General features: G+C 38.4%; 1 protein-coding gene across 2 annotated transcripts in view; it reads left to right on the forward strand.

Moving 5' to 3' along the window:
• The window catches only part of UTP20 (UTP20 small subunit processome component), a 124038-nt gene that overhangs the window by 83657 nt on the left and 14928 nt on the right, over positions 1 to 25453 (forward strand). For both annotated transcript variants that reach the window (XM_060194234.1, XM_060194235.1), the window contains exons 42-56: positions 369 to 508; positions 727 to 883; positions 2713 to 2811; positions 6804 to 6971; positions 8109 to 8275; positions 9471 to 9612; positions 11329 to 11445; positions 13310 to 13480; positions 13703 to 13834; positions 14464 to 14574; positions 17041 to 17120; positions 19522 to 19591; positions 19718 to 19900; positions 21473 to 21604; positions 22122 to 22254. In XM_060194234.1, coding sequence (XP_060050217.1) covers positions 369 to 508; positions 727 to 883; positions 2713 to 2811; positions 6804 to 6971; positions 8109 to 8275; positions 9471 to 9612; positions 11329 to 11445; positions 13310 to 13480; positions 13703 to 13834; positions 14464 to 14574; positions 17041 to 17120; positions 19522 to 19591; positions 19718 to 19900; positions 21473 to 21604; positions 22122 to 22254 — 2002 coding nt within the window. The remainder of the gene's footprint in view (positions 1 to 368; positions 509 to 726; positions 884 to 2712; positions 2812 to 6803; positions 6972 to 8108; positions 8276 to 9470; positions 9613 to 11328; positions 11446 to 13309; positions 13481 to 13702; positions 13835 to 14463; positions 14575 to 17040; positions 17121 to 19521; positions 19592 to 19717; positions 19901 to 21472; positions 21605 to 22121; positions 22255 to 25453) is intronic.

Genomic DNA, 25453 nt, shown 5'->3' on the forward strand with positions numbered 1-25453 from the left:
CTTCTTCCGTAGCCAGTCAACAGCATCAGGTTGAAAGCTGTCAGGAGCTGCTTGTTGCTGGCTTTGAAAGTGACTGGGATCCATGTGGATTCAGTTGTCTAGGAAGGATCGTCAGTTTCCCCAATGAATGGGTACTCAGGGGATGCACCATGAGAAGGTCGATCCAATGCATCCCTGTCACCTCCTAATAAGATGCATTTCAAACAAACAAACAAACAAAAAATGTCTTAAGTTTTTTCAAACAAAAAAAAAAAATTTAAAGACATGGGATACATCAAAAGTGTTTTGCTTTCAAATGTACTGTTGTAGTTTTGGTATGTCCCTGCCACATTTATTTTCATTTTAGTTTGACCAAAATTTTCTTACAGACTAAAAGGGAAGAAGAACACAAGCTCATAAAATCAAAGGTTGTGAATGATGAGGAAGTAGTTCGTGTTCCATTAGCTTTTGCCATGGTTAAACTAATGCAGTCCTTGCCACATGAGATATTGGAAGCTAATCTGCCAAGGTATGTAGAGTGACAAACCAAATAAGTTCAAGAAAACTCAAAAATAGCCCCCCCCCCGAATTCTGATTCTCCTTTTCCTGAAAGAGGAAATATATAGTCATAATTTACTTATCGAATCCCAATTGGGAAATTTGGTTTATGAGCAGGAACAGAGGTGTCTGTGCTTTTCATTCGCTTTTGTCTATTTGATTAGTTTCTTTCCGTTTCCTACTTTCTAGCATTTTGCTGAAAGTCTGTGTCCTCCTCAAGAACAGAGCACAGGAAGTCAGAGACATTGCACGCAGCACTCTGGCAAAAATAATAGAAGATCTGGGCGTCCACTACCTACAGTATGTTTTAAAAGAATTACAGAGTACCCTTGTCCGTGGATATCAGGTAAATTATATTATTTCTTTTAAAGAAGGATTTTATTTATTAATGAGAAAGAAGGAGAGAGAGAAAAAACCAGACATCACTCTGGTACATGTGCTGCTAAGGATTGAGCTCATGACCCATGCTTGAGAGTCCAAGGCTTATCTACTGCACCACCTCCTAGACCACAACTATATCATATTCTTTATTAAGTTGGGTTGAAATTCAAATATTTGCAGTTCGAATGCTTATAAGTTTTGGTACTTTTGGTCTGTTTTCACTAAGGTTGATTTACTAAGATAGTATTTCAACAGTTAAAAAAAATTTTTTTAACTCTTCTTGCTTGCTGTCCTATTTCTTAGAGCAGCTTTTTAAATTTTCCTTTTGTTGCCCTTTTTTATTATTGTTTTTTTATTTTTTATATTATTTTCCTTTTTATTGCCCTTTTTGTTTTTTATTGTTGTAGTTTTTATTGACATTGTCATTGTTAGATAGGACAGAGAGAAATGGAGAGAGATGGGGAAGACAGAGGGGAATGAGAAAGACACCTGCAGACCTGCTTCACTGCCTGTGAAGCGACACCACTGCAGGTGGAGAGCCATGTCCTTCCACTTTCCACCACGTGTGCTTAACCCGCTGTGCTACTGCCCGACTCTCTTTATTTCAACATTTCTATTTGGACTTTGTTTTGTTTGTTTTTTATTGCCACCAGGGTTATTGCTGGAGCTTTGTGCCAGCATATAAATCCACTGCTCCTGGCAGCCATCCTCCCCCTTGTTTTTTTTAGATAGGACAGAGAGAAATTGAGAGAGAACAGGTAGAGATAAGGAGAGAAAGAGAGACACCTGCAGACCTGCTTGTGAAACAGACCTCCTGCAGGTGCAGAGCCAGGGCTCGAACCTGGGTCCTTGCATTTGGTAGTATGTACATGAACACCCTGTCCCTCTTTTTAATGTTTTTAAATTTTCTTTTTTTAAAAGTGTGAGATCAGGGCCGTTTGTATATGCCATACTGCTAAATAGCCTCGCTGGGCCAATATTTTTTGTTTGTATGAAATTCTGTATCTTTGGGGTGGAAGGAAAGACACAACAGCATGGCTCTACCATCCATGGCATTTCCCTGGTGACACCTGTGGTCCTGGGACTTGTCCTAGGGCCAAATATACAGCAAAGGCTGTACTTTCACTGGTAAACTGTCTCCTACTACCACCTAATTCTACTTTCAAGGAACTTGTAGAGTTGTCTGCTTCCTGCCTCCTACTTCTATGCTGACCAGAGGATACTTAAGAGAAAACAGTAAAAAACAAACATATTTGGAGGGTACTTGCATTCTGGTATCCCCCCCCCCCCCCATCACTGCTTCATGCCTCTTACCCATGTTTTTAAGTAGTATTCGATAGGAAAGGTGGGTTAAAATGTGCTTGCTGAGCCTACTTCTATTCTAGTCTTTAAACCAGCATTTGTTTCTGGCTGCTTTTGAGAGTAAAATATATTCAGTATTTGTCTCTATCCTATACATTTCGTATCAGATATAATTCCTTTTCAATACTGACAAGATCCTTAATTTGCTCCTAAATTCTTTTTTTTTTTTTTTAAATAAATCATTGACCTGATGTAGACCCAATAATAGATTCTGTATGGTAATATGTTTCTGGACCTCTTTACCAAGTAATTTTATTCTAGACAGTGATATAAGTGTGTGTCATCTGTCAGGATTTCTTGCTGTAATATATATTATGTGACATTGTTATATGAGGTATAGATTTTCTGAACATTCTCTCCATAACACTTCTTAGATCTTAATTTTTCTGGTGCAGTATCTGTAACTTGTTTTTCTTATACATTACATTTTAGGTCCATGTGCTGACTTTCTCTGTTCACATGTTGCTGCAAGGTCTCACCAAGAAACTTCAAGTTGGGGATTTGGACTCTTGCTTAAATATAATGATTGAGGTAAGACAGAGACAAGAGTTCTCACTTTTTCTTAAGTGGGCAAAGAACCAGTTAGTTTACAAAAGAAGAAAAAGCAATTTTCTGTAAAATTAAAATAACACATCATCTTCCAGATTAATAAAGTTTAAAAGCAGGACAGGAATGTTCCTTTGTCCCCCACAACCTCTCCAACATTTGGTGCTGCTCCCTTTTCTGATGTACGACATTCTCAACAGGAGTGAAGTGGTATCGCGTTGTTTTTATTTGTATTTCTCTGACAGTCAATAATTTTGTACATTTTTTTCATGTTTGTTGGCCTTTGGATCTTTTCTATAGTGAATATGGTTTTCTTATTTTCAATGTTATTTATTTCTGACCTAACTTCAGTTATTTCTGTCCTTCTGGTTGCTTTAGAGTTCTTTTGTTGTTGTTGTTCTTCTTCTCCTTCTCCTTCTTCCTCTTCTTTCTCTTCTTCCTCTTCTTCCTCTCCTTCTCTTTCTCCTTCTTCTGGTTTGCAGTCAGGTTGTTTATTTGAGTTTTCCTCGTTTCCAAATTTGTGCTTGTATGCCAATGAACTTTCCTCTCAGTACTGCCTTAGCTGTGTCCCAAATGTTTTTATAGCTCGTGTCTTCATTTTCACTGAACTCTTAAAATTTTTTGATTTATTTCGTAATTTCCTTTTTGACCTAGTAGTTTTGAGTAGTGTACTGTTGAGTTTCCATATTTTGGGACTTTTACTAATTTTTTTGTTCATTCTAAAGTGTTAATTTAATTCCACTGTAGTCTGTTAAGATGCTTGGGATGATTTCAGTGCTCTTGAACTTGTTGACACTGTATTTGTGGCCTAACATATAACCTATCCTTGAGAATGAACCATGTGGACTTGAATCAAATGTATATTACAGTTTCTTGGGGTGAATGACTCTGAAAATGTCCAATAGTTCTAGTTTATTTTTCTTTTCATTTAGCTCCCTTATTTATTCTGCCTGGATGATGTGTCAAGTTGAAAGAGTGAGGTGTTGAAGTCCCCTACTATGACTGTGTTGCTGTTAATATATTGCTGTAGCTATTTCAGTAGATGTTTGATGTATTTAGATGACCTCTCATTGGGTGCATAGATATTAATAATTGTTAAGTCCTCTTGATTGACTGATCCTGTGAGCATTAATTATTGTCCACGCCTACTTTTAAAAATTTTATTTATTTTAAGTTCTATCATTGTCAGATATGAGAATAGCTGTTTTTTGTGGGCCATTGGCTTGTATGATGGTTTTCCATCCTTTCACTTTGAGTCTGTTCTTGTTGGGTTAGATGGGATTCCTGCAGACAACATATGGTTGGGTTGTGTTTTCTGATCCATCTTCCTATTCTGTGTCTTTTATTGCGTGAATTCAGACAGTTGACACTTATTGATATTATAGATTGAATTTTTGGGTTTTTTTTTTTTTTTTTTTGTCTCCAGGGTTATTGCCGGGACTAGGTGCCTGCACCATGAATCCACTGCTCCTAGAGACCATTTTTTCCCCTTTTGTTGCCCTTGTTGTGGTTATTATTATTGCTGTTGTTGCTGCTGTTGTTGGATAGGACAGAGAGAAATAAGAGAGGTGGAGAGAAAGATAGACACCTGCAGACCTGCTTCACCACCTGTGAAGTGACTCCTTTGCAGGTGGGGGTCCGGGGACTCAAACCGGATCCTTACGCCGGTCCTTGTGCTTTGCGCCACGTATGCTTAACCCACTGTGCTACCGCCCGACTCCCGACTGAAGATATTTGAATGCCATTATTCTAAACTTTCAGAGTGTTCAATATATGGTTTGTTTATGGTGATCTGGTTGCTTATAGGAGACCTTTCAGAACTTCTTTCAGAGCAGGCTTGGTGATAGTTGATTCCTTCAACTGTTGCTTCTCAGAGAAGGTTTTATTGCTTCCATCTTGTTTGAGTGACAGTCTAGCAGGATATAGTAGTCTTGGTTGAAAGCCTTTCTCATTGAGTACTCGATAGATGTGTTGCCATTCTCTTCTGGCCTGTAGTGTTTGTGTGGAGAAATCTGCTGCTAATCTTATGGGTTTTCCTCTGTAGGTGACTCTTTGTTTTTCTCTTGTAGCCTTCAGGATCCTTTCTTTATCCTTATTCCTTTTCATTCTAAATATGATGTGTCTTGGTGTCTTTAAGTCTGGGTTAATTCTGTTTGAGACCCTTTGAGCTTCTTGAACTTTTATATCTTTTATGTTGTCTAGACTAGGGGAAATTCTCAGCTACTATGTCTTTTTGAATACTTTCTTCACCCTCCTTCTTCTTGTGGTAAACCAATAATGCATATATTATTTCTTTTTAAGTCATTTCCTATGTCTCTTATTTCAGTATCTCTTAATCTCTTTTTGAGATCTCTTCTTAGGTTTCTCTTAATTCATCCTCAACCTTGATAATTCTGTTTTCTGCCTCATTGTGTTCTTTCTCTAATCTGTTGTTTTCTGAAGCTCAGCTATTGTTACCCTGTTCTGATACTGTATTAGCTTGTTCAGCGGCAAATGCTAGAAGAAGAAGCTTGTTCAGCTAGTTGTGCTCTTAGCTCAGCTATTTCACATTTCAGCTCTCTCATTAACTCAAGATAATTAGTATTTTCTTTCAGTCTCATTTGCTGTTTCGCCATTTCTGATATATTACTTTCAAACTCATTCCTCATTCCTATAACTAATGCCTTAGTGTTTGAATGTTGTCACTTAGTGTTTGAATATTGTCCTCATTCTTATGTGTTTCTAACTTTTGAGACTTTTATCCTGGTTCATTTCTCCAATGTTTCTTCTTGGTTTAACCATCGTATATGGTGTGTTATGTGGTCCTGCTGTTAGTACTTTTCATTTCACTAATCACACTTGTCTGGATTGACTTGTGTCTAAGTACGGTAGTAAGAGTTCACAGTTTTGGAAATTAACAGTTGTTTCAGTGTTATCTCAATCTTTGAGTTGAAGCATAGTGGCTGTTAATCCCTCTTCTGTTCTCTATCTTCCCTGCAGGCTATGAGAGGCTGAGGGCTTTTTAACTATAAGTAGACTTTTTAGGTTAATCACTCACTGCTGACCAAGAGTTTAAAACTGGGTGGGGGGGGGGAGATTGCACAGTGGTTATGTAAAGATATTCCCCCACCTCGAGGGTCCAAAGCTGGGACCCAATTTGATGCTCTGCCAGCAGTCAGAGCATGTCAGACAGCACACCGTGGCCCTGTGAGTTTCTAAACAAATCCTGTTTGTACCTTTGGGTTCTGAGGCAGTTATTAACCATATTTTCCAATTCATTAGGACAGCATGGAAAGGCTCACATTATACAGCCCCATCTCCAGACCACCAAGATTGTAGATCTCCTGAGTTGCTCGATCAGTTCTTTGCCCCCTGGTGTCAGCATAGAGCCTCCCCACTGCGGCTCCAGCCTCCAAGGGACTGTAGCAGTGGGGACTTAGTTGGTGAGCCTTAGGGGGTCCTCTCCTCCCTTCAGCAGTCTTTTTGTTGATAAAACACAGACAGATATGGTGTCTCAACTTGCAAACTTGGAGTATTATCAGCCACTCCTGAGTAGATAATAGGCTTTTTGCCCCAGGAATCTCTCTTTAAGCTCCTCTCTGTCTAGGAGCCACAGGTGTTTGCACTCACAGATGTTTGACTTGGTTGGTTCCCCAAGTAATCCAAGTCTTGTCTTGTTGCATTCTCAAGTGATCCTCTTTGCTCATAGTACTTTTGAATTAAGGTTTGGCTTCAGTAGCTAAAACTATAGGAGGCAAAATCACAGATAAGGAAGAGGACTCCTATATTTGTTTTATAGTGATTGGTCCTTATGTAACATTTTAACAAGTGAAATCTAATAGAAATTCCTACTATGTATAGTTTCACACTAGAGCAGCTTGCTTTTCTTAATTTGGGTGTATTAATACTTTTCTTTTTCAGAGACTGTTTCCATTGGTCTAACTTGGCAAGCATACATAATTGCTCTTGGACTTTTTCTTTTACTTTTCCTTCTAAAGATTTTTAACCATGAATTGTTTGGTGCTATTGCTGAAGAGAAAGAAGTAAAGCAGATCCTATCCAAAGTCATGGAGGCACGAAGAAGCAAGAGTTATGATTCTTATGAAATTCTGGGCAAATTTATAGGAAAAGATCAGGTCACGAAACTTATCATTCCTCTAAAAGAGGTAAGGAACCGAATACTCTTGGGGGAGGTGGGGAGCAGTACTCATGTTGCAGTATTGTGAGTTTGTAAAGAATCCTGATAGATACATCTTGACATTGAGTTCAGCATTTAGTTCAGTCTTCCAAAAGAAGAACCAGAGTCCTTGATGTAAACCATGAGGCACAGAAGAAAAGGCAACAGGTGAATTGCACAACTAACTGTCTAGTCATTGGCATTTGTGGAACATGTGTTGGTTCAAAGCATTGTGCTTTGCTGTCTCTTCTAAACTTTACAACCAGCTTGTGAGAACTATGGCACTTCCACCTTGAGGATAAGAAATTTCACACTCAGAAAGGTTGAAGGGAACCTGGCAAAGGGGCAAAGTCGGGACTTCATTCCAGACCCATCTGATTGAGAGCTCACATTCTTCCCGCTGTTTTCACTGTAAATCCACTTAGACAGACTGTCATTTACCCACCTACACAGCAGTCTGTGCCTATTGTTGGAATCACCATTCAGCAGCATTATTCACTCATTACAGTATGATACACTAAAACTAGAACTAAAACAAAAAGCACTATCCAGTGCCACAGATTAATTGTAATTCCAGGTGCTGAGGGACTAAATTAAATCCTTAATAGTTCCTACAATTCATTTAGCTATAAATGAATTCTAAACCTCATATAAGAATGTTATGTATATTTTAAGGATTTAAAAGTGTCAACACATATTTTCCATGTAAATTGCCACATATCTCCAAGACAATGAAAGTTATGTGATGTCTTCTGTAAGGGAGTAGCTATGAAGCTGAGTGTTTCACTGGGGTTGATGGTGCTGGGTTTCCAGTAAATTCTGCTGACAGTAGTTATCTCAGAGGCTTAGATTATGGATCAGTTTGACTTTATCTTAGATCTGCTTGAAATGATGATGTATTTTTTTAAAAAATTAGAAACACTTAAATGTATGTATAGAATGGGGGTAGAGAGCATAATAGTTATACAAAGAGACTCGTGCCTGAGGCTTCACAAAGTCCCAGGTTCAATCCCCCATACCGTAAGCCAGAGCTTTTTTTACCAGTGCTTTGGTAAAAAAATTTTTTTAAGTTTTTATAATGTTGTTTTTATTATTTATCACTTATGGTATTCATATTTGCTTTCAGATCTTACAAAATACCACGAGTTTAAAACTGGCTCGCAAAGTTCATGAAACATTACGCCGAATCATAGCAGGATTAATTATGAACCAGGAAATGACAGCAGAGTCCATCCTTTTGCTCAGTTATGGCTTGGTCAGCGAAAATCTGCCCCTGTTAACAGAGAAAGAAAAGTAAGTTTAGGGGTAAAAAACTACCTGCTAGGTATTTGCTTCTGATGTGTCGCTTAGTTTTTATTTGCTGTTACATGGTTTCATTTAGTTTACTTTAGTAGAAAATAGTCTGACTTGTAAAATTGTACTACTTTGTGTTGTTTGGGCAGGGGCCCTTTCAAATGATACTTTTTTTTTTTCTTTTTTCTTGAATAATACTTTTCAACTTGACATTGTTTTTCTGCTGAATGGGGTAGCTGTTGTAGCAGCTGATTATTCTGATCCCATTTTTGCTTTAGACATAAATCAAATTATTTATTTCCTGATGAGAGAAGAGGGGGAGGGTGAAGAAAGAGAACTAGGACCAGAGCATCATCTGGCATGTGTGTTACTGAGGATCAAACTCAGGACATCATGCTTGAGGGTTCAATAATTTATTCACTGCACCACATCCTGAATCAATTAATGTGGGTGATCAAACATTTATACCTTAAAGACTATCTAGTGCGCTATTAGGAAATGTCCTGGACTAGGGAGGTAGCATAAATGGGTTTTCCTGAGGCTCTTGAGATCCCAGGTCCAATCCCCAGCACTACCATAAGCAACAGCTGTGCAGTGCTCTTGTTAAAAAGAAAGTCCTTGGGAGTCGGGCAGTAGTGCAGCGGGTTAAGCGCACGTGGCACAAAGAGCAAGGACCTATATAAGTATCATGGTTCGAGCCCCCGGCTCCCCACCTGCAGGGAGTCACATCACAGGTGGTGAAGCAGGTCTGCAGGTGTCTATCTAGAACTCCCCCTCTGTCTTCCCCTCCTCTCTCCATTTCTCTCTGTCCTGTCCAACTATAACGACATTAATAACAACAATAATAACTACAACAATAAAGCAACAAGGGCAACAAAAGGGAAAATAAATAAGTATTTAAAAAAATAAATAAATAAAAGAAAGTCCTTTTGGTTTTCTGTAATCTAAAAATTGGTTCTTTAGTATTAGTTTTCAGAAATCAAAGAAATGGGATAACCCTTTGGTTATTCATCTAAACTCTGTTTGTACTGATCTGTTCAACAGCCTTATCACTTTGTGTTTGGTGGTAAAGGGGACACACACACACACACACACGGCAAATAGCACATTACTTAGTGCTTACGGTCCACCATAGAAGGACAGTGTGATATCTGGGCATGAGTATATGGTGATCTTTCCCCATTGTGATTGACAGAACTCCAGCAGCTCCTGCACCAGATCCCCGTCTGCCACCTCAAAGCTGCCTTCTGCTCCCTCCCACTCCAGGGCGAGGTAGGCAGAAAGCTGTTGTGAGCAGGAAAACCAACATGCACATATTTATTGAGTCTGGGCTTCAGGTAAGAATTATTATTATTATTATTTTTAACAACTGGGGAGATGGCTCAACTGACAGAGCACTGTATATACTCATTTTATATACTAGCTTCTGTGTCTTTCTCTCTCTGCTTCTCTCTGATATGAAACTCTCAAATATAACAGATCAAATTTAGAAATAAAAGAAAAAAGATCCTCTTTTTTAAAAATACCCTTTTTTACTTGAAGTAGCAATGCATTATATCTAATATCATAATGATATCATTGTTATTATAAGTCAGTATGTGTACAGCTATATTAAGGTAATAACTGGAAGTCCTAAACCACAGTTAAAAGTGCTTCACCAAGGCTAGATGGTGCACCTGGTTAAGTGCTCAAATTACAGTGCTCAAGGACCTGGGTTCAAGCCCTTGGTCCCACTTGCAGGGGGAAAGCTTCACAAGTGGTGAAGAAGAGCTGCAAGTGTCTCTCTGTCTCCCTCCCCCTCAATAAACTGTAAAAAAAAAAAAAAAGTTTACCCCTTAAACCGTAACAATTTACCCCTTAAACCATAAAGATGTGGGAGTAGGGAGTGTATGACTCAGACAAGTTACAACACATCGCGTGTGCGTGCGTGTGTGTGGGTGTGGGTGTGGGTGTGGTCCCAGTGTCAATCCCTGGTACCATATGTGTGCAGTGATGCTTATGACCATAGTTCGTCTGTGCATTTTGGTCTTCTGCCATATTTCCTTCTGCTAGGAAAGCATAGCATTACCATGAAAAAAACCAGTATCTTTTTTTACCAGAGCACTGCTCAGCTCTGGTCTATCATGGTGCAGGGGATTGAACCTGGGACTTTGGAGCCTCAGGCATGAGAGTCTCTTTGCATAAACATGATGCTATCTACCCCTACCCAAAACCCAGTATCTTTTAAGATCCATCTACTATTTCTCCCTTTTAGTATTAACTTTATAGGACTCTCAGAATGAACAATTCTTACCTGATACTTGTTTTGATGTCACTATTGCTATCTTTGTCAAGATGTAAAACTCTGGAGCATCTTTGCATTACTGTTTTTTTATTTTTTTTAACTGGGGGGGATTAATGGTTTATAATATTGTCTTTAACACATAGGCACAGCCTCATTTAAAATATTGGAGATTACTCTGACATTTTAAAAAACATAATAATGAGTTTTGTTTTGTTTTTTAAAGCACAGATCTGGATTGGGAAGCTTTCATATTCTTCACTTACCAAATCTCTCCCAAGCAGTTTTCCATTTCTTCTAAATCTCTGTAATTCATATAGAAGCATTAATATATTTTTTTTTAATTCATGAGAGAGAGAACCAGAGCATCACTCTGGCATATGCAGTCTCATGATTGAGAGTCCAAATGCTTCATTTATTGTGCCACCTCCCAATCGACTCAAATAGAAGCATCTTTTTAAAAAAAACTTTTTAAAAAATAAATCTTTATTTACTTACTAGATAGAGACAGAAATCCAGAGGGAAAGAGGAAAAATAGCGGGAAAGAGACTGAGGCATCTGTATCTCTGCTTCACCACTCGCAAAGCTTTCCCCCTGCAGGTAGGGACCAGGGGCTTGAACTCTAGTCCTTGCTCATTATAACATGTGCACTCAACCAGGGTGCCACCTAGAAGCTTCTTAATGTTTGATATCTGCCTGTAAAACCAGTTGAGTGTTACCAAATTAATTGAATCTTAGGGACAACTAATGTGAAATACTGTGAATGTTTTAGTTATTGCATCTCAGCCTGAAAACCTCTAAAATCAAGTCTTCAAGTGAACATGTCCTGGAAATGTTGGATCCTTTTGTGTCTCTCCTCATAGACTGCTTGGGTTCTATGGATGTAAAGGTGAGCTTCTTCTGTTTCTTTTTAAGAACTGTGCTGCTCGAAATACTTAAAGCTTACTTCTAGACTTCAACCTCACAAAGCTATTGAGATTTTTAAAAGGATTTATGACCCCATGAACCACCTTTGTTCTCTGCATTAAATTGTTTCCCAGTGTGGTCCTTCTGTATATTTGGATAGCCCTTATATCTAAAAGCTCCTTGTATTCATATCTGCTATTTGATCCTTGAAACAGCTTCATGGAGAGTGAATGGTGATGTCTGTATGTTAGTAATTATCCTCTTTTTTTTTATGAACTCTTTTTTAATATTATTATTTTATTTTATTTATTATTGGGTAGAGACAAAGAGAAATTGAGAGGGAAAGTGGAGATAGAGAAGGAGAGAGACACCTGCAGCTCTGCTTCACACTTGTGAAGCTTACCCCTTACAGGTGGGGACCAAGGCCTTGAACCCCAGGTCCTTAAGCACTGTAGTGTGTGTGCGCTTAAAAATCAGGTGCACCACTGCCTGGCCCCGTAATTATCCTCTTTCTTGTCCTTGTCATTACCATTATTTAGTGCTGTGACTCCTGGCAGTATCCATAAGGTATAAATTATTATTTTGGCTGCTTTAAGGTTAGGAGAGCATGTACCTTGCCCATAGGAGAGCACTAAGGGAAGACCTGGTGGAGTTGTATCTCTCTCACTATTTTTTTATTATTATTATTTATTTATTTATTTTCCCTTTTTGTTGCCCTTGTTGATTTTATCACTCTTGTGGTTATTATTATTGTTGTTATTGATGTTGTTGTTGCCAGATAAACCAGAGAGAAATGGAGAAAGGAGGGGAAGACAGAGATAGGGAGAGAAAGATAGACACCTGCAGACCTGCTTCACCGCCTGTGAAGCGACCCCCCTGCAGGTGGGGAGCCGGGGGCTCAAACCAGGATCCTTACGTTGGTCCTCCAGTTTCACGCCATGTGCGCTTAACCCGCCCTCGGTGCTACAGCCCGACCTCCCCTTTTTTTTTTTAATAGTTATTTATTAATGAGAAAGAAGGAAAGAGAGAAAGAACCAGATCATTTATGTGCTGCTGGAGATTGAACTCTGAACCTCACACTAATGAAGTCCAATGCTCAGTCCACTGTGCCACCCCCCAGACCACCCCTCCCACTCTTTCTATTTAAAACAGGAAGAAGAAAAAAAAGAAGAAAATAGTCATTCTAGGAGTCCCTGGTGCTGTGCAAAAACAAGTTATTGTTTTATAGATAGGAAAACTGAGTAGAGTGACATATTTTAATGCTTACACACTTCCCACGTACTCAATTTGCCTATTTCTATAGTAAAGTTTACAAAAGTTTAAATATTAAATTATTATTATTATTTTTCTTACCAGAGCATTGCTTAACTCTGGTTTATTGTAGAACCAGAGATTGAACTGGGACCTCAGAACCTTAAACTGTGAAAGCCTTTTTGCATAACCATTGCACTCTCTCCCTGACCCACCTCATTACTTATTTATATGATACAAGTTTAGTAAGAATTGGTTCAATTAAAGAATCAACTTTAGAAAATAAAGAAACCATCTATAATGTATTTTTCCAAGGGGAAAAAATTTCTAAGGTTGACCTAACCACTTATTTACAAAGATAAGTTAGGAATATGGTGAGTGTCTTTCTGTACTCATTTATAATATTTACTATGGATAAAAAAAGTAAGGAGTAGGAAACTTCTTAAGAATTTCGGGCACAGTGGGCTGAACAGAGTATTTCATTCCTTCAACTCACTTTATAGTTTCTATATAGTTTATAATTTCTATATAGCTTCAGGCACTGACTTTTTAGGCTTAGTCATTTCACTAATTGATTATCTTCATTTGTTTTTCAGGTTATCACAGGTGCTTTACAATGCCTCATCTGGGTCTTAAAGTTCCCTCTTCCTTCCATTGAAACAAAAGTGCAACAGCTGACGAAACACCTTTTCATTTTGCTGAAAGACTATGCAAAACTTGGTGCTGCTAAGGGCCAGAACTTCCACCTGGCAGTAAATTGTTTCAAGGTGAGTCACTTCCACTTGCATTTAGAAATGCCCAAAACCAAACTGACTTCAAAGTGAGTTTTCCTCATTCTTTTGTGATCTTGGCCACAATTTTTTTCCTACGTGAATTTGTTAAGGTATCCTTTGTGGAAAAGCACTGGTAGTGTATTATGTCCTTAGCATTTCACTGGGTTTTGGTTTGTGAAATCTCCTGGCTACTAACGTCCCCATTGTCAATTGCAGTGTGTGACCATACTTGTGAAAAAAGTGAAGTCTTACAGGATAACTGAAAAGCAGCTTCAAGTTCTACTAGCATATGCTGAGGAGGACATTTATGATACTTCAAGACAAGCCACTGCATTTGGTCTTCTGAAGGTACAGTGTCATTAGCATGCTGGATTTTATAAGCTTTATGTCAGATATTTTAAAGTAATGTGGAGCTTAGTAATATAACTGTAGACCTTCAAATTCAGTATACAGATTATGATGATTTAATGGATTAATTACAGGCTGACATTTTATCGGATAGAAACAAGTCAGAAATCTAAAGGGTAGGGAAGATAGGGAGAGAGAAAGAGAGACACCTACAGCCCTGCTTCAGCACTTGCAAAGCTTTCCTTCTGCAGGTGGGGACCGAGGCTAACATTAACTTACGAAAATTCAAATGTGAACTATTATACAAGTATACTTGTATTGGGGGCCCTGGCAGAGGCACAACCTGTCAAGCACACATATCACCACATACTCTTGTATTTATTTCTCTGGAAATTTTGTTTTACTTTTAAGATTCGTTTTACTAATTACATATAAGAGATAGTTTCACATGAAACAGAGGAGAGAAAAATGACAAAAGACATTCTGGTACGAGCAGTGCTAGAGATCTAACTGGCACTCAAACCCAGCATTCTACCAATAGAATCATTTGGCAGTCATAATATCAGGTTTATTTACACCTATCTATATCAGAATAAGAAATGAGTGTGTCTTTTCCTTTTATATTTTAGGCCATTTTATCCAGAAAGTTATTGGTCCCAGAAATTGATGATGTCATGCGGAAAGTCTCGAAGCTGGCAATTTCTGCACAAAGCGAGCCTGTCAGAGTCCAGTGCAGACAGGTTTGTAAAGAGGGCTTATGCCCCTGGTGAAGGATGGGCACTGCTTTCTCTGGTTTTGAGATAGAGAGATGTCAGTACTGATAAAATTGTGAAGGCAACATACCAATTTATTCTGATACTCACGATCCCCATCTATACACCCAGTGTGGAAAGGGTCTCTGCTTTTTCTTAAGGACAATTTTTATTGATAACTAAGGAGAGGTGTTTTGACTAGTCATATGTGGACTTCAGATACAGAAGGAAGAATGTTTTCCTTCTGCAGCTTAACAGCCTGCAGCTAAGGTCCCCTTGAAGTGTCCAGTCATCAATTCCATGTGCATATCACTACACATGGTGTTGCTGAGAAAGAGGCCAGCGAAATTCTTATAGTCCTTTTCCGGCTGAAGATTCAGACAAGCAAAAATTCCCCAAGTAGTCTTTTACTGACAGATATCCTAACAGCTAGGAAGGAAAAACTTGTTGGCATAGTTCATCAGTCATGAACTATGCCACTATGCATAAACGATGATAGGTCATATGCTGCTGGTGCTAAAGCAGATCTCAACTTCAAACATACATATTAAAATGTCAAAAACTGGGGAGTTGGGTGGTAGCACAGTGGGTTAAGCACACGTGGTGCAAAACAAGGACCTACATAAGTATCCTGGTTCAAGCCCCCGGCTCCCCACCTGCAGGGGAGTCGCTTCACAGGTGGTGAAGCAGGTCTGCAGGTGTCTGTCTCTCCCCCCGTCTTCCCCTTCAACAACAATAAAAGGGGGGTGGCAACTAAAAGGGAAAATAAATAAATAAATATAAAAAAATTAAAAAGTAAATGTCAAAAACTGTGCTTCTGAAGTTGGCATAAGAAAGATTCTGTGATAAGAGGAAGACCTTTGTGTGAGCAGAGAAAATTTCTCTAGGGATTGGCAAATCAGCTAAATTCATTGAAACAATAAGGTTTAGCTTCCCAGGTGAAGGGAACTGCCAGTGCCTGGGGTGGTGGATGACCTTAGAGTGTTGGATCAGGTAAATGAAAATGAACAAGGTGGGGAAGGGAGACAAGACCTTGCTTGGTTTTATTTGCTAAAAATAGCAAAAAGCTATTGAAGTCTTGAGGCCAGACAGAAACCTGAGCATACTGTGTCCATTGCTAATCACAGGAGTGCATAGCACACACAGGAAGTGGAAGGGTCTGATCTGGAAGTAAGATCTCATGGTTTGAATCTAGGGCCTTGTGCAGAGTTAATCTATGTGTTCTATCTAATGAGCTATATCTCAGCCTCCTAGAAATGCTTTGGCATGGACTGCCACTAGGGAAAAGGGCCAGCTACTCCGTATTAAGTACTTGTTTGTTGCTACCCTTCAAAAGAAATATTACCCCCTGTGGTCTGAGATAAAGTATTAGACTCTCAAGCATGAGGTCCTGAGTTCTGTCAGCAGCATATGTACCAGAGTGATGTCTGGTTCTTTCTCATCAGTCAATAAATAAAAGCTTCAAAAAAAGAAAAGAAATATTACCTCCACTTAAAAGGGAGGGATGGGCCTGGGAAAATTTAATGATGTATCTCAAGGCCAAATATTCTCTCAAAGCCACATATTAATTTCAAAGCAGAGTCTTTGGATGCAGGTGGATGAAATATAGAATTATGGCAATGCCACCTGAGCACATTACTTTCTGTCTTTGCCAACCTCATTCTGTAAAAGGGGATAATGTGACCCACTGTCCAAATAAGTGACGAGAATTAGTACAGTGTTTGGTGCATAGAGGATATGATATCTACTAAGTGCAATAGGTATTATTATCAGTATTCATATTATTGCCATCACACCACACCTGACCTATCAGAGAATGATGCCTAAAACTGTCATAGCAGAAGTGGGTGGGCCAGGATTTGGCTCTGAATTAGGCTCAAAGGGCAGAACCTGGCTATAGAAAATGCAGATTTGGGTGGAGGGTAGATAGTGTAATGGTTATGCAAAGAGACTCTCGTGCCTGATGCTCCAAAGTCCCAGGTTCAATCCCCAACACCACCATCCATAATCCAGAGCTGAGCAATACTCTGGTAAAAAAAAAAAAAAAAAGAAGAAGAAGAAGGGAGTTGGGCGGTAGCACAGCGGGTTAAATGCAGGTGGTGCAAAGTGCAACAAGGACCCACATAAGGATCCCGGTTCAAGCCCACGGCACCCCACCTGCAGGAGAGTCACTTCACAAGCAGTGAAGCAGGTCTGCAGGTGTCTAACTTTCTCTCCCCCTCTCTGTCTTCCCCTCCTCTCTCCATTTCTCTCTTTCCTATCCAACAACGACGACATCAATAGCTACAACAATAAAAAAAAAGAAAGAAAAGAAAATGCATATTTTACCTATTAGTCACACTTTTAAAAGATCTTTATAACCTAATGTTGTATCTCAGAAAGCAGCTCAGGGAACGGGACACCTGGAGGAACTGGATCCAAACAGTCATTCATCTATGTAATTTCTGTTTCTAGGTTTTTCTGAAATATATTCTTGACTATCCCCTGGGTGACAAATTGAGACCAAACTTGGAATTCATACTCGCTCAGCTGAAGTAAGTTTAGACTGTAACTACACAGGGTAGAAGTATATAGTTTCTTTTCTCTCTTTCTTCACTCTCTAGCCCCTGCCCCCACCCTCCAACAATTTATTTATTTATTTTAAGTTTATGTGGGGTTTTTTTAACTTTTTTTTTTTTTTACAATTAATGTTTTACATTCAACAGTAAGTACAATAGTTTGTACATGCATAACATTCCCCAGTTGCCCATTTAACAATACAACCCCCACGAAGTCCTCTGAATCCTTCTTGGACCTGTGTTCTCACTTTGGTGTGATACACCAGTTCCATTTCAGGTTCTACTTGTGTTTTCTTTTCTGATCTTGTTTTTCAACTTCTGCCTGAGAGTGAGATCATCCCATATTCATCCTTCTGTTTCTGACTTATTTCACTCAACATGATTTTTTCAAGGTCCATCCAAGATTGGCTGTAAACGGTGAAGTCACCATTTTTTACAGCTGAGTAGTATTCCATTGTGTATATAGACCACAACTTGCTCAGCCACTCATCTGTTGTTGGACACCTGGGTTGCTTCTAGGTTTTGGCTATTACAAATTGTGCTGCTAAGAACATATGTGTACACAGATCTTTTTGGATGGATATGTTGCGTTCCTTAGGATATATCCCCAGGAGAGGAATTGCAGGGTCATAGGGTAGGTCCATTTCTAGCCTTCTGAGAATTCTCCAGACTGTTCTCCACAGAGGTTGGACCAATTGACATTCCCACCAGCAGTGTAGGAGGGTTCCTTTGACCCCACACCCTCTCCAGCACTTGCTGCTGTTACCTTTTCTGATGTATGACATTCTCACAGGAGTGAAGTGCTATCTCGTTGTTGTCTTTATTTGCATTTCTCTGTCAATCAGAGACTTGGAGCATTTTTTCATGTGTTTCTCAGCCTTTTGGATCTCTTCTGTGGTGACTATTCTGTTCATGTCCTCCCCCCATTTTTGGATGGGGTTATTTGTTGTCTTGTTGTAGAGTTTGGCAAGCTCTTTATATATGTTGGTTATTTAACTCTTATCTGATGTATGGCATGTAAAGATCTTCTCCCATTCTGTGAGGGTTTTGTCAGTTTGGGTAGTGGTTTCTTTGGCTGTGAAGAAGCTTTTTAATTTTATGTAGTCCCATAGGTTTATACTTCTTTGGTTAGGTTTACTCCTAGATATTTTATTGTTTTAATTGCTATAGTAAAAGGAATTGATTTCTGGATTTCAATTTCTTCTAACTTAGTGTTTGCATAGAGGAATGCCACTGACTTTTGGATGTTAATTTTGTAGCCTGACACCTTACTGTATTTCCTGATGATTTCCAAAAGCTTCTTGCTGAATTCCTTAGGTTTTTCTGTGTATACTATCATGTCATCTGCAAATAAGGAGAGTTTGACTTCTTCTCTTGCAATCTGTATGCCTTTAATTCCTTGCTCCTGCCTGATTGCTATGGCAAGAAATTGTTGAATAGGCATGGTGATAGTGGGCATCCCTGTCTAATACCTGATCTGAGTGGAAATGCTTCCAGTTTTTTACCATTGAGTATGATGTTGGCTGTAGGTTTGCTATATATAGACTCCACTATCTTCAGGAATTTTCCATCTAGTCCCATTTTTTGTAGCAACAATTTATTTTTATGAGAGAGAGAGAGAGAGAGAGAGAGAGAGCATATTACCACTTAGTTTTGGTATATGCAGTCTCTGGGACTCCATGCATATAAATACTCTTGTTTTCCCATTGAACTATCTCTTTAACTCTCCTTGCTCTTTTTAAATTTATGTTAGAGAAAATGAGCAAATGGGGAGATAGAGATGGGAAATGTGAAAGAGATGGCTATAGTACTATATCATCACTCATAAAGTCTTTCCCCTACAGGTATTAACTTAGGCCCTTGTGCACTATAATGCGTGCATTCAACCAGGCACAGCCACGTTGGCAGTCTTGAAAAAGACAAAGTCCAAATATGATAGCCATTCTTGAAGAATGATCATATATGAACCATTGATTGATTTGATTATCAAACATTGTGCATGACATCATGTGATAGCTTATAAGTTGCTTTTCAGCTCAACCTTAGCACTGTCATTCTGCTTTATAGAAGAAACCATTAATCCCTTCAATTAAAAAAAATTGATTAGATGCAAAAAAAAAAAAGAATGATGTAAAACTGCACTCCATGGTTATATACAAAGATTAAAATCTAGGAAAATGGAATTTTTTGTACTTAAGACTGACACTTTGACAATTTTTAATGGAAAAAGTCATGGCACACTCTCTGGGTGTGGGTATGGGTTTGTGTGTGTATGTGTTTCTCTCTTGCTTTCGTAAATGAGTAGCTTTTAATAAATTTTTATTTAAAATAATAATTTGCAAATGTAGAGCATACTGATACGACTTTCTTGTCTTAGTTATGAACATGAGACCGGCAGAGAGTCCACCTTGGAAATGATTGCTTTTCTCTTCGACACATTTCCTCAGGTACTGTGAATCACAGACATACCATTATCCAAGTCTTCCTTGGGCCCTGGGAGCCCACAGTCCTCCCTTGTCAGGGCATCTGGAATTCCTGCCTAAGGGTACTCATCTATATCTGTTTTCCTATAGGGACTGCTTCATGAGAACTGCGGAATGTTCTTTATCCCTCTTTGTCTTATGATGGTGAATGATGACTCTGCAACATGCAAAAAGATGGCATCAATGGCGATCAAATCCTTACTCAGTAAAATCAGCCTAGAGAAGAAAGATTGGCTTTTTGATATGGTTATCAATTGGTTTGGAGCAAAAAAGGTTTGGCTTGCAATTAGTCATATTTTCAGTGACAATTTGGTCCTATATTGTATTCTTATTATATTTAATATATATATTATATAATGTATTCTTACCTAATTTATTCCTATTTATAATTGTCTTTATAAATAGAAATAAATAATGTGTGTGCTGTTATTTTGACATGCCAGTATTGATATTTTGACATACCATATCCATTGTTATACATCTCTTAAAGTGTAATTAAATGCAGTTGTTTTAGTTTCAAGTGTACAACCTAATCGTTCATCATTTGTATGAATTGAGAAACAATTATTGCATAGATGTACTACCTTTTCTTAGCACCTTTGGAATTCATAAGACCAAATATCACTTACAGCTCAGTGCTGTACACTATGTAATGATATATTCTTACAGTAAATCTTCAGGAAATATAGCCATATACATTCATTCCTACTTCATTACTAACAGTCAGTTATTCCATGTCATGAATGGATATATTTAATGTCTTCAGCCACTCCCTAATGAATGTCTCTGTTTCCAGTTTTGATCAGTGATCGTATCTGTTTGCTGACTTTACCACCATGATCATAATCCCATCTTTGTGGGCTATGCATACCATGTTTAAAACTGACATTAAGTATTAAAAGTCAGAAGGGACTCAGGATGGGTAGTATGAAACTTGGTATTCATTTTACCAAAGCAATACTAAACTCTGGCTTCTAGTGGTACTGGGGTTGAACCTGGAATTTTTGGTGCCTCAGGCATGTTGGTCCTTCTGCATAACTACTATGCTATCTAACTAGTCTGTCTAAAACTAAAGAAAGAAAGAAAGGGGGATGCTGTTCTTGACATGATATTTCTGTATTACTTGTGTTATCCATCAAATTACCATGTTCTGTTGATTTCTGGTTTCATAACAAAATATTGAGAACAGTGATCTGAGAGGTGGTACAGTGGATACAGCATTGGACTCTAAAGCATGAGGTCCTGAGTTCAGTCCCTGGCAGCACAGAATCATGCCCATTCTTTGTTTTTGTTTTTTTTTTAAATATTTTATTGTGGTCCGGGAGGTGGCATAGTGGATACAAGACTGAACTCTCAAGCATTAGGTCCTGAGTCCAGCCCCTGGCAACACATGTACCAGAGTAATGTCTGGTTCTTTCTCTCTCTCTCTCTCTCCTCCTATCTTTCCTATTAATAAATAAAGCAAAATACTTTATTGATTTTATTTTTAATCAGAAAGAGTAGATACAGAGGGAAAGATAAAGAGGTGGGGCAGGGGAGATATAAGAGCAGGCTCAGTTCTGACTTATGATGTTGCTGAGAATTGAACCTGGGACCTCAGAACCTCAGGGTTGAAAGATGTTGGCATAACCATTATGCTGTCTCCCCAGGTCCCACCTTTATTTGCAGTTTTGGAATTGACCTTCCAAAGTGTGTGTGTGTGTGTGTGTGTGTGTGTGTGTGTGTGTGTGTGTGTGTGTGTGTGTGTGTGTGTGTGTTGCAAGGGAAAGACTTTTTATTGAAGTTCTAAAAATAGAGGCAGAATAAAATAATTGACATATTCTTGTGGTGGTTTATTTTTGGTAGAGCTTAAACAGACAACTAGCTGCCCTGATCTGTGGCTTATTTGTGGAATGTGAAGGAATCACTTTTGAGAGAAGACTTGGAAAAGTTCTCCCTGTAATTGAAAAGGAAACTGATCCTGAAAACTTTAAAGATGTAAGTTACTTACTGGGGGTAATGCATTTGTCTCAATTTTGTTAGATTTGAGGTTTATATAGCTAATATTACTTGTGTTCAAAAGGTGAGTTTTTGTTTTTGTAATGAAAGCAAGAATCCAGTGTAATTGAATCTTCTTTTTAAGATGTTTAAAATAACTTACATGAAGAACAAAGATTCTCAAGTGGGATGATCCCACACACAACACACACCCCAGACATTTAGCTCTGTCTGAAGATTATGGGAGGGATGCACTACTTACTAGTTTAGTAATTCCCAGATTACTAAACAACCCTTTACATAACCTCAGGGAGTCTCCTCCCATCCTCCCCACATCCCATACACACACACACACACACACACACACACACACACACTAGTAATTAGTAATTATCTGATTGAAAATATTGGTAGAACTAATGTTGGGAAACCCTAGTGTAAATGTACATGTAGGAGTTGAAATGTTCATCACTTTATTTGAAATTGTCACTGTAGTTGACATTCATCCTGTTTTTAGATCATAGAAGAAAATGAAGAAAAAGCTGCAGATCGCCTTCTGTTTAGTTTTCTCACATTGATAAGTAAACTCATCAAGGACTGTAATATTATTCAGCTTACAAAGCCCTCTGAAACTTTGAGCAAAATCTGGAGTAAGTATTATTTAAGTCTGAAAATAGAGGCTGGAAGGCCACTTACTAGATAAGAACTCACACCTTGCCTTGCCAGTGATTTAATCTCCAGAACCATATGTCTATGCTATAGCACTGGGGGAAATTTTAGTACTGGGTGTTTTTTTTCTTTCTTTCTTTTTTTAATGTTTTATTTATTTATTTATTTATTTATTTATTTATTTACTTATTTATTTTTACCAGAGCACTGCTTAGCTCTGGATTATGGTGGTGTGGGGGATTGAACCTAGGACTATGCAGCCTCAGGCTTGAGAGTATCTTTGCATAACCGTTATGCCATCTACCCCCACCCAGTACTGGGTGTTTCTATGTATCTGAAAGAATGAAAACATCACCTTGTGAGCTGAGGAAGATAACATAGTGATTATCATAGCTGAGGCACCAAAGGTTTCAGGCTCAATCTCTTGCACCACGGTAAGTCAGAGCTGAGCAGTACTCTGGTAAAGAAAAATAAAACAGAAAGAAAAAAGCAGTGAAATGGTACACGTATGAGGCTCTGGTGCTATAAAATTGTAATAATAATTAGTTGAAACTGAGCAACCCAGGAAATGGTGTAGCTAGTAGAATGCCCAATTTGCAAAGATGAGATTCCCCAGTTCAATCCCTGATGTTGCCTATGCTGGAGTAATGCTGTGGTTCTCTTTATCTCTCCCTGATTAATCAGTAATTTTTTTTTTCCTTTTTAAATGTTTCTATTTAAATTTTAAACATAAATACATCAGTTCCAATACAATTACTGAAGACAAATTTGGGAAAGTAGGCTATGAATATTTCAGAAAGTACATATTAGGTAAAAATTTCATGAGGAAAAGATTTCAAAAGACCTCAAATTGAATACAGTAAAAATATATATATATATATGTTATTTATTTATTAATGAGAAGATAGGAGGAGAGAGAAAAAAAACAGACATCACTCTGGCACAGGTGCTGTTGGGGATCGAACTCAGGACCTCATGCTTGAGAGTCTAAAGCTTTGTCACTGTGCCACCTCCTGGCCCACAGTAATGTGTGTTTTTATAATTTTGCAAATAACATGTTTTATTTATGTGTGAAAGAGTATTCATCTGAGAGTGGTGAAAGGGATTTTTTTTTTTCAAAAGTCTTCCATACTACCTGACAATTTACTGTAGCTCCTTATTAAATAGTCATTGATATTTTAGAGGTTATATAACTTTGTGTAATTTTTTTTTTTTTTAATTTCCTGAGTAAAGAGAGCAAGAAATACCAGAACGTCACTCTGGCATATGTAGTGCTAGGGGTTAAATACATGATTTCATGTTTACAATTTCAATGCTGCACCACAACTGAGCCACCATATAAAATTTTGTGTTCTGTTTGTATTTAAGTCTATCGCTCTGCTGTAGCACAGTTAGTAATTATGATTTTAAATAGCTATAACTCCTCCATCATTCAAATGTGCCATAATTTACTGAACTATTTCATATTTATGGGACATTTAAATTATTGTGGCAATAGATCACTCTTAAAAAAATTGAAGAAGTGGGAAAATAACAGAAGTTCATGCTACAGATTTGCATGCCTGAGACTATTGAGGCCCCAGGTTTGATCCCTGGCGCCAAAGCTGAATAGTGCTCTGGACAAAAGAATGAAAATAAAATTACTTGAGGGGCTGCTTAGTGGTATAAAGCACATATATTACCCTGTGCAAGGACCTGGGTTCAAGCCCAAGGTCCTACCCTGCAAAAGGGAAGCTTCACAAGTAGTGAAACAATGTTGCAGGTATCTTTCTCCCCTTCTCTATTTCTCTCTGTCCAAAAGATAGTTACTAAAATAAAGTTTATTTAAATTTAAAACAAAAAGCAAAGATAGGGGGCCGGGCAGTAGCCTAGCGGGTTAAGCACACATGGCGGGAAGAGCAAGAACCAGCGCAAGGATCCCATTTGAGCCCTCAGCTGCCACCTGCAGGAGGGGTCGCTTCACAAGTGGTGAAGCAGGTCTGCAGGTGTCTATCTCTGTCTTCCCCTCTCTCTATTTCTCTCTGTTCTATCCAACAATGACAGCAATAACAGTAATAATAACAAACGATAAACAAGGGCAACAAAAGGGGGGAAAATAGCCTCCGGGAGCAGTGGATTCATAGTGCACCGAACCCCAGCAATAACCCTGTAGGCAAAAAAAAGTAAAGATCGTCATCTTCATAAAATAGAGCATTATAGCATCATAGGAGCCAGGCAGTAGCACACCTGTTTAAGTGCATGTATTACAGTGCACAAGGACCCGGGTTTAAGCCCCTGGTCCCCATCTGCAGGGGAAAGCTTCACAAGTGGTGAAGCAGGGCTACAGGTGTCTCTGTCTCTAGCCCCTCCTCCCCTCTCAATTTCTCTCTGTAATAAATAATAATGTATGATATATAATATATAAAGATATAATAAATAACAATAATCCAATAATAATATTTTAAAAGATATATATATTTATCATAGGCTAAACCTCAGATTTAACTTTATTCATCTAGACAGTCAATCCTTCCCCTCCTTTACTTTCTAAGAGTGGAGAATACAAACTGAAAGGTATTCAACATCATGAGCTTTGGCGCTAGATTAAGCTGGGTCCCACATCTAGTTTTACCTGGCCTCACTTAGCCCCTCTGAGACACCTCATCTGTAAAATGGAAGTTCCCATTTCCAAACTCATAGAATTTTTGGAAGGTCTGAGGTCTGTGTAGCCACACTTAGGCTTGTGTGGTGTATAGAAGGCTTAGTAAATGATAACGTTTAGTCAGCTAGTTGGAAATACTGGTTTTAATAGTTACTACAATAGAGGCATGTGTGAAACCCAGGTTTGAGTCTGGGCCTCACGCATTGGGAGGAAGCTTTGGTGATGTGGTCTGTCTAATAAAAGCCAGCCCTGAGTGTTCAAATCCCAGTGATGTCACAATAAGAAAAATAAAATAATAGTTTAGTTGTTTTTAACAGAGCACTGGTCAGCTCTGACTTATGATGGGTTGGGGAATTGAATCTGGGATTTTGGAGCCTCAGGCATGAGAATCTTACTTGCATAAGCATTATGTTCTCTCCCCTGCCCCAAATAATAGATTTCAGAAGCAAACGTTTTCTTGTATACACATTTATACTAATTCATTTCAAAATCGTAAATATTAATGACATCTTATTTGCCTTGAGTCAGAAATTAGTTCT

This window comes from Erinaceus europaeus, chromosome 7, assembly GCF_950295315.1.
Source record: "Erinaceus europaeus chromosome 7, mEriEur2.1, whole genome shotgun sequence".
Taxonomy (NCBI): domain Eukaryota; kingdom Metazoa; phylum Chordata; class Mammalia; order Eulipotyphla; family Erinaceidae; genus Erinaceus; species Erinaceus europaeus.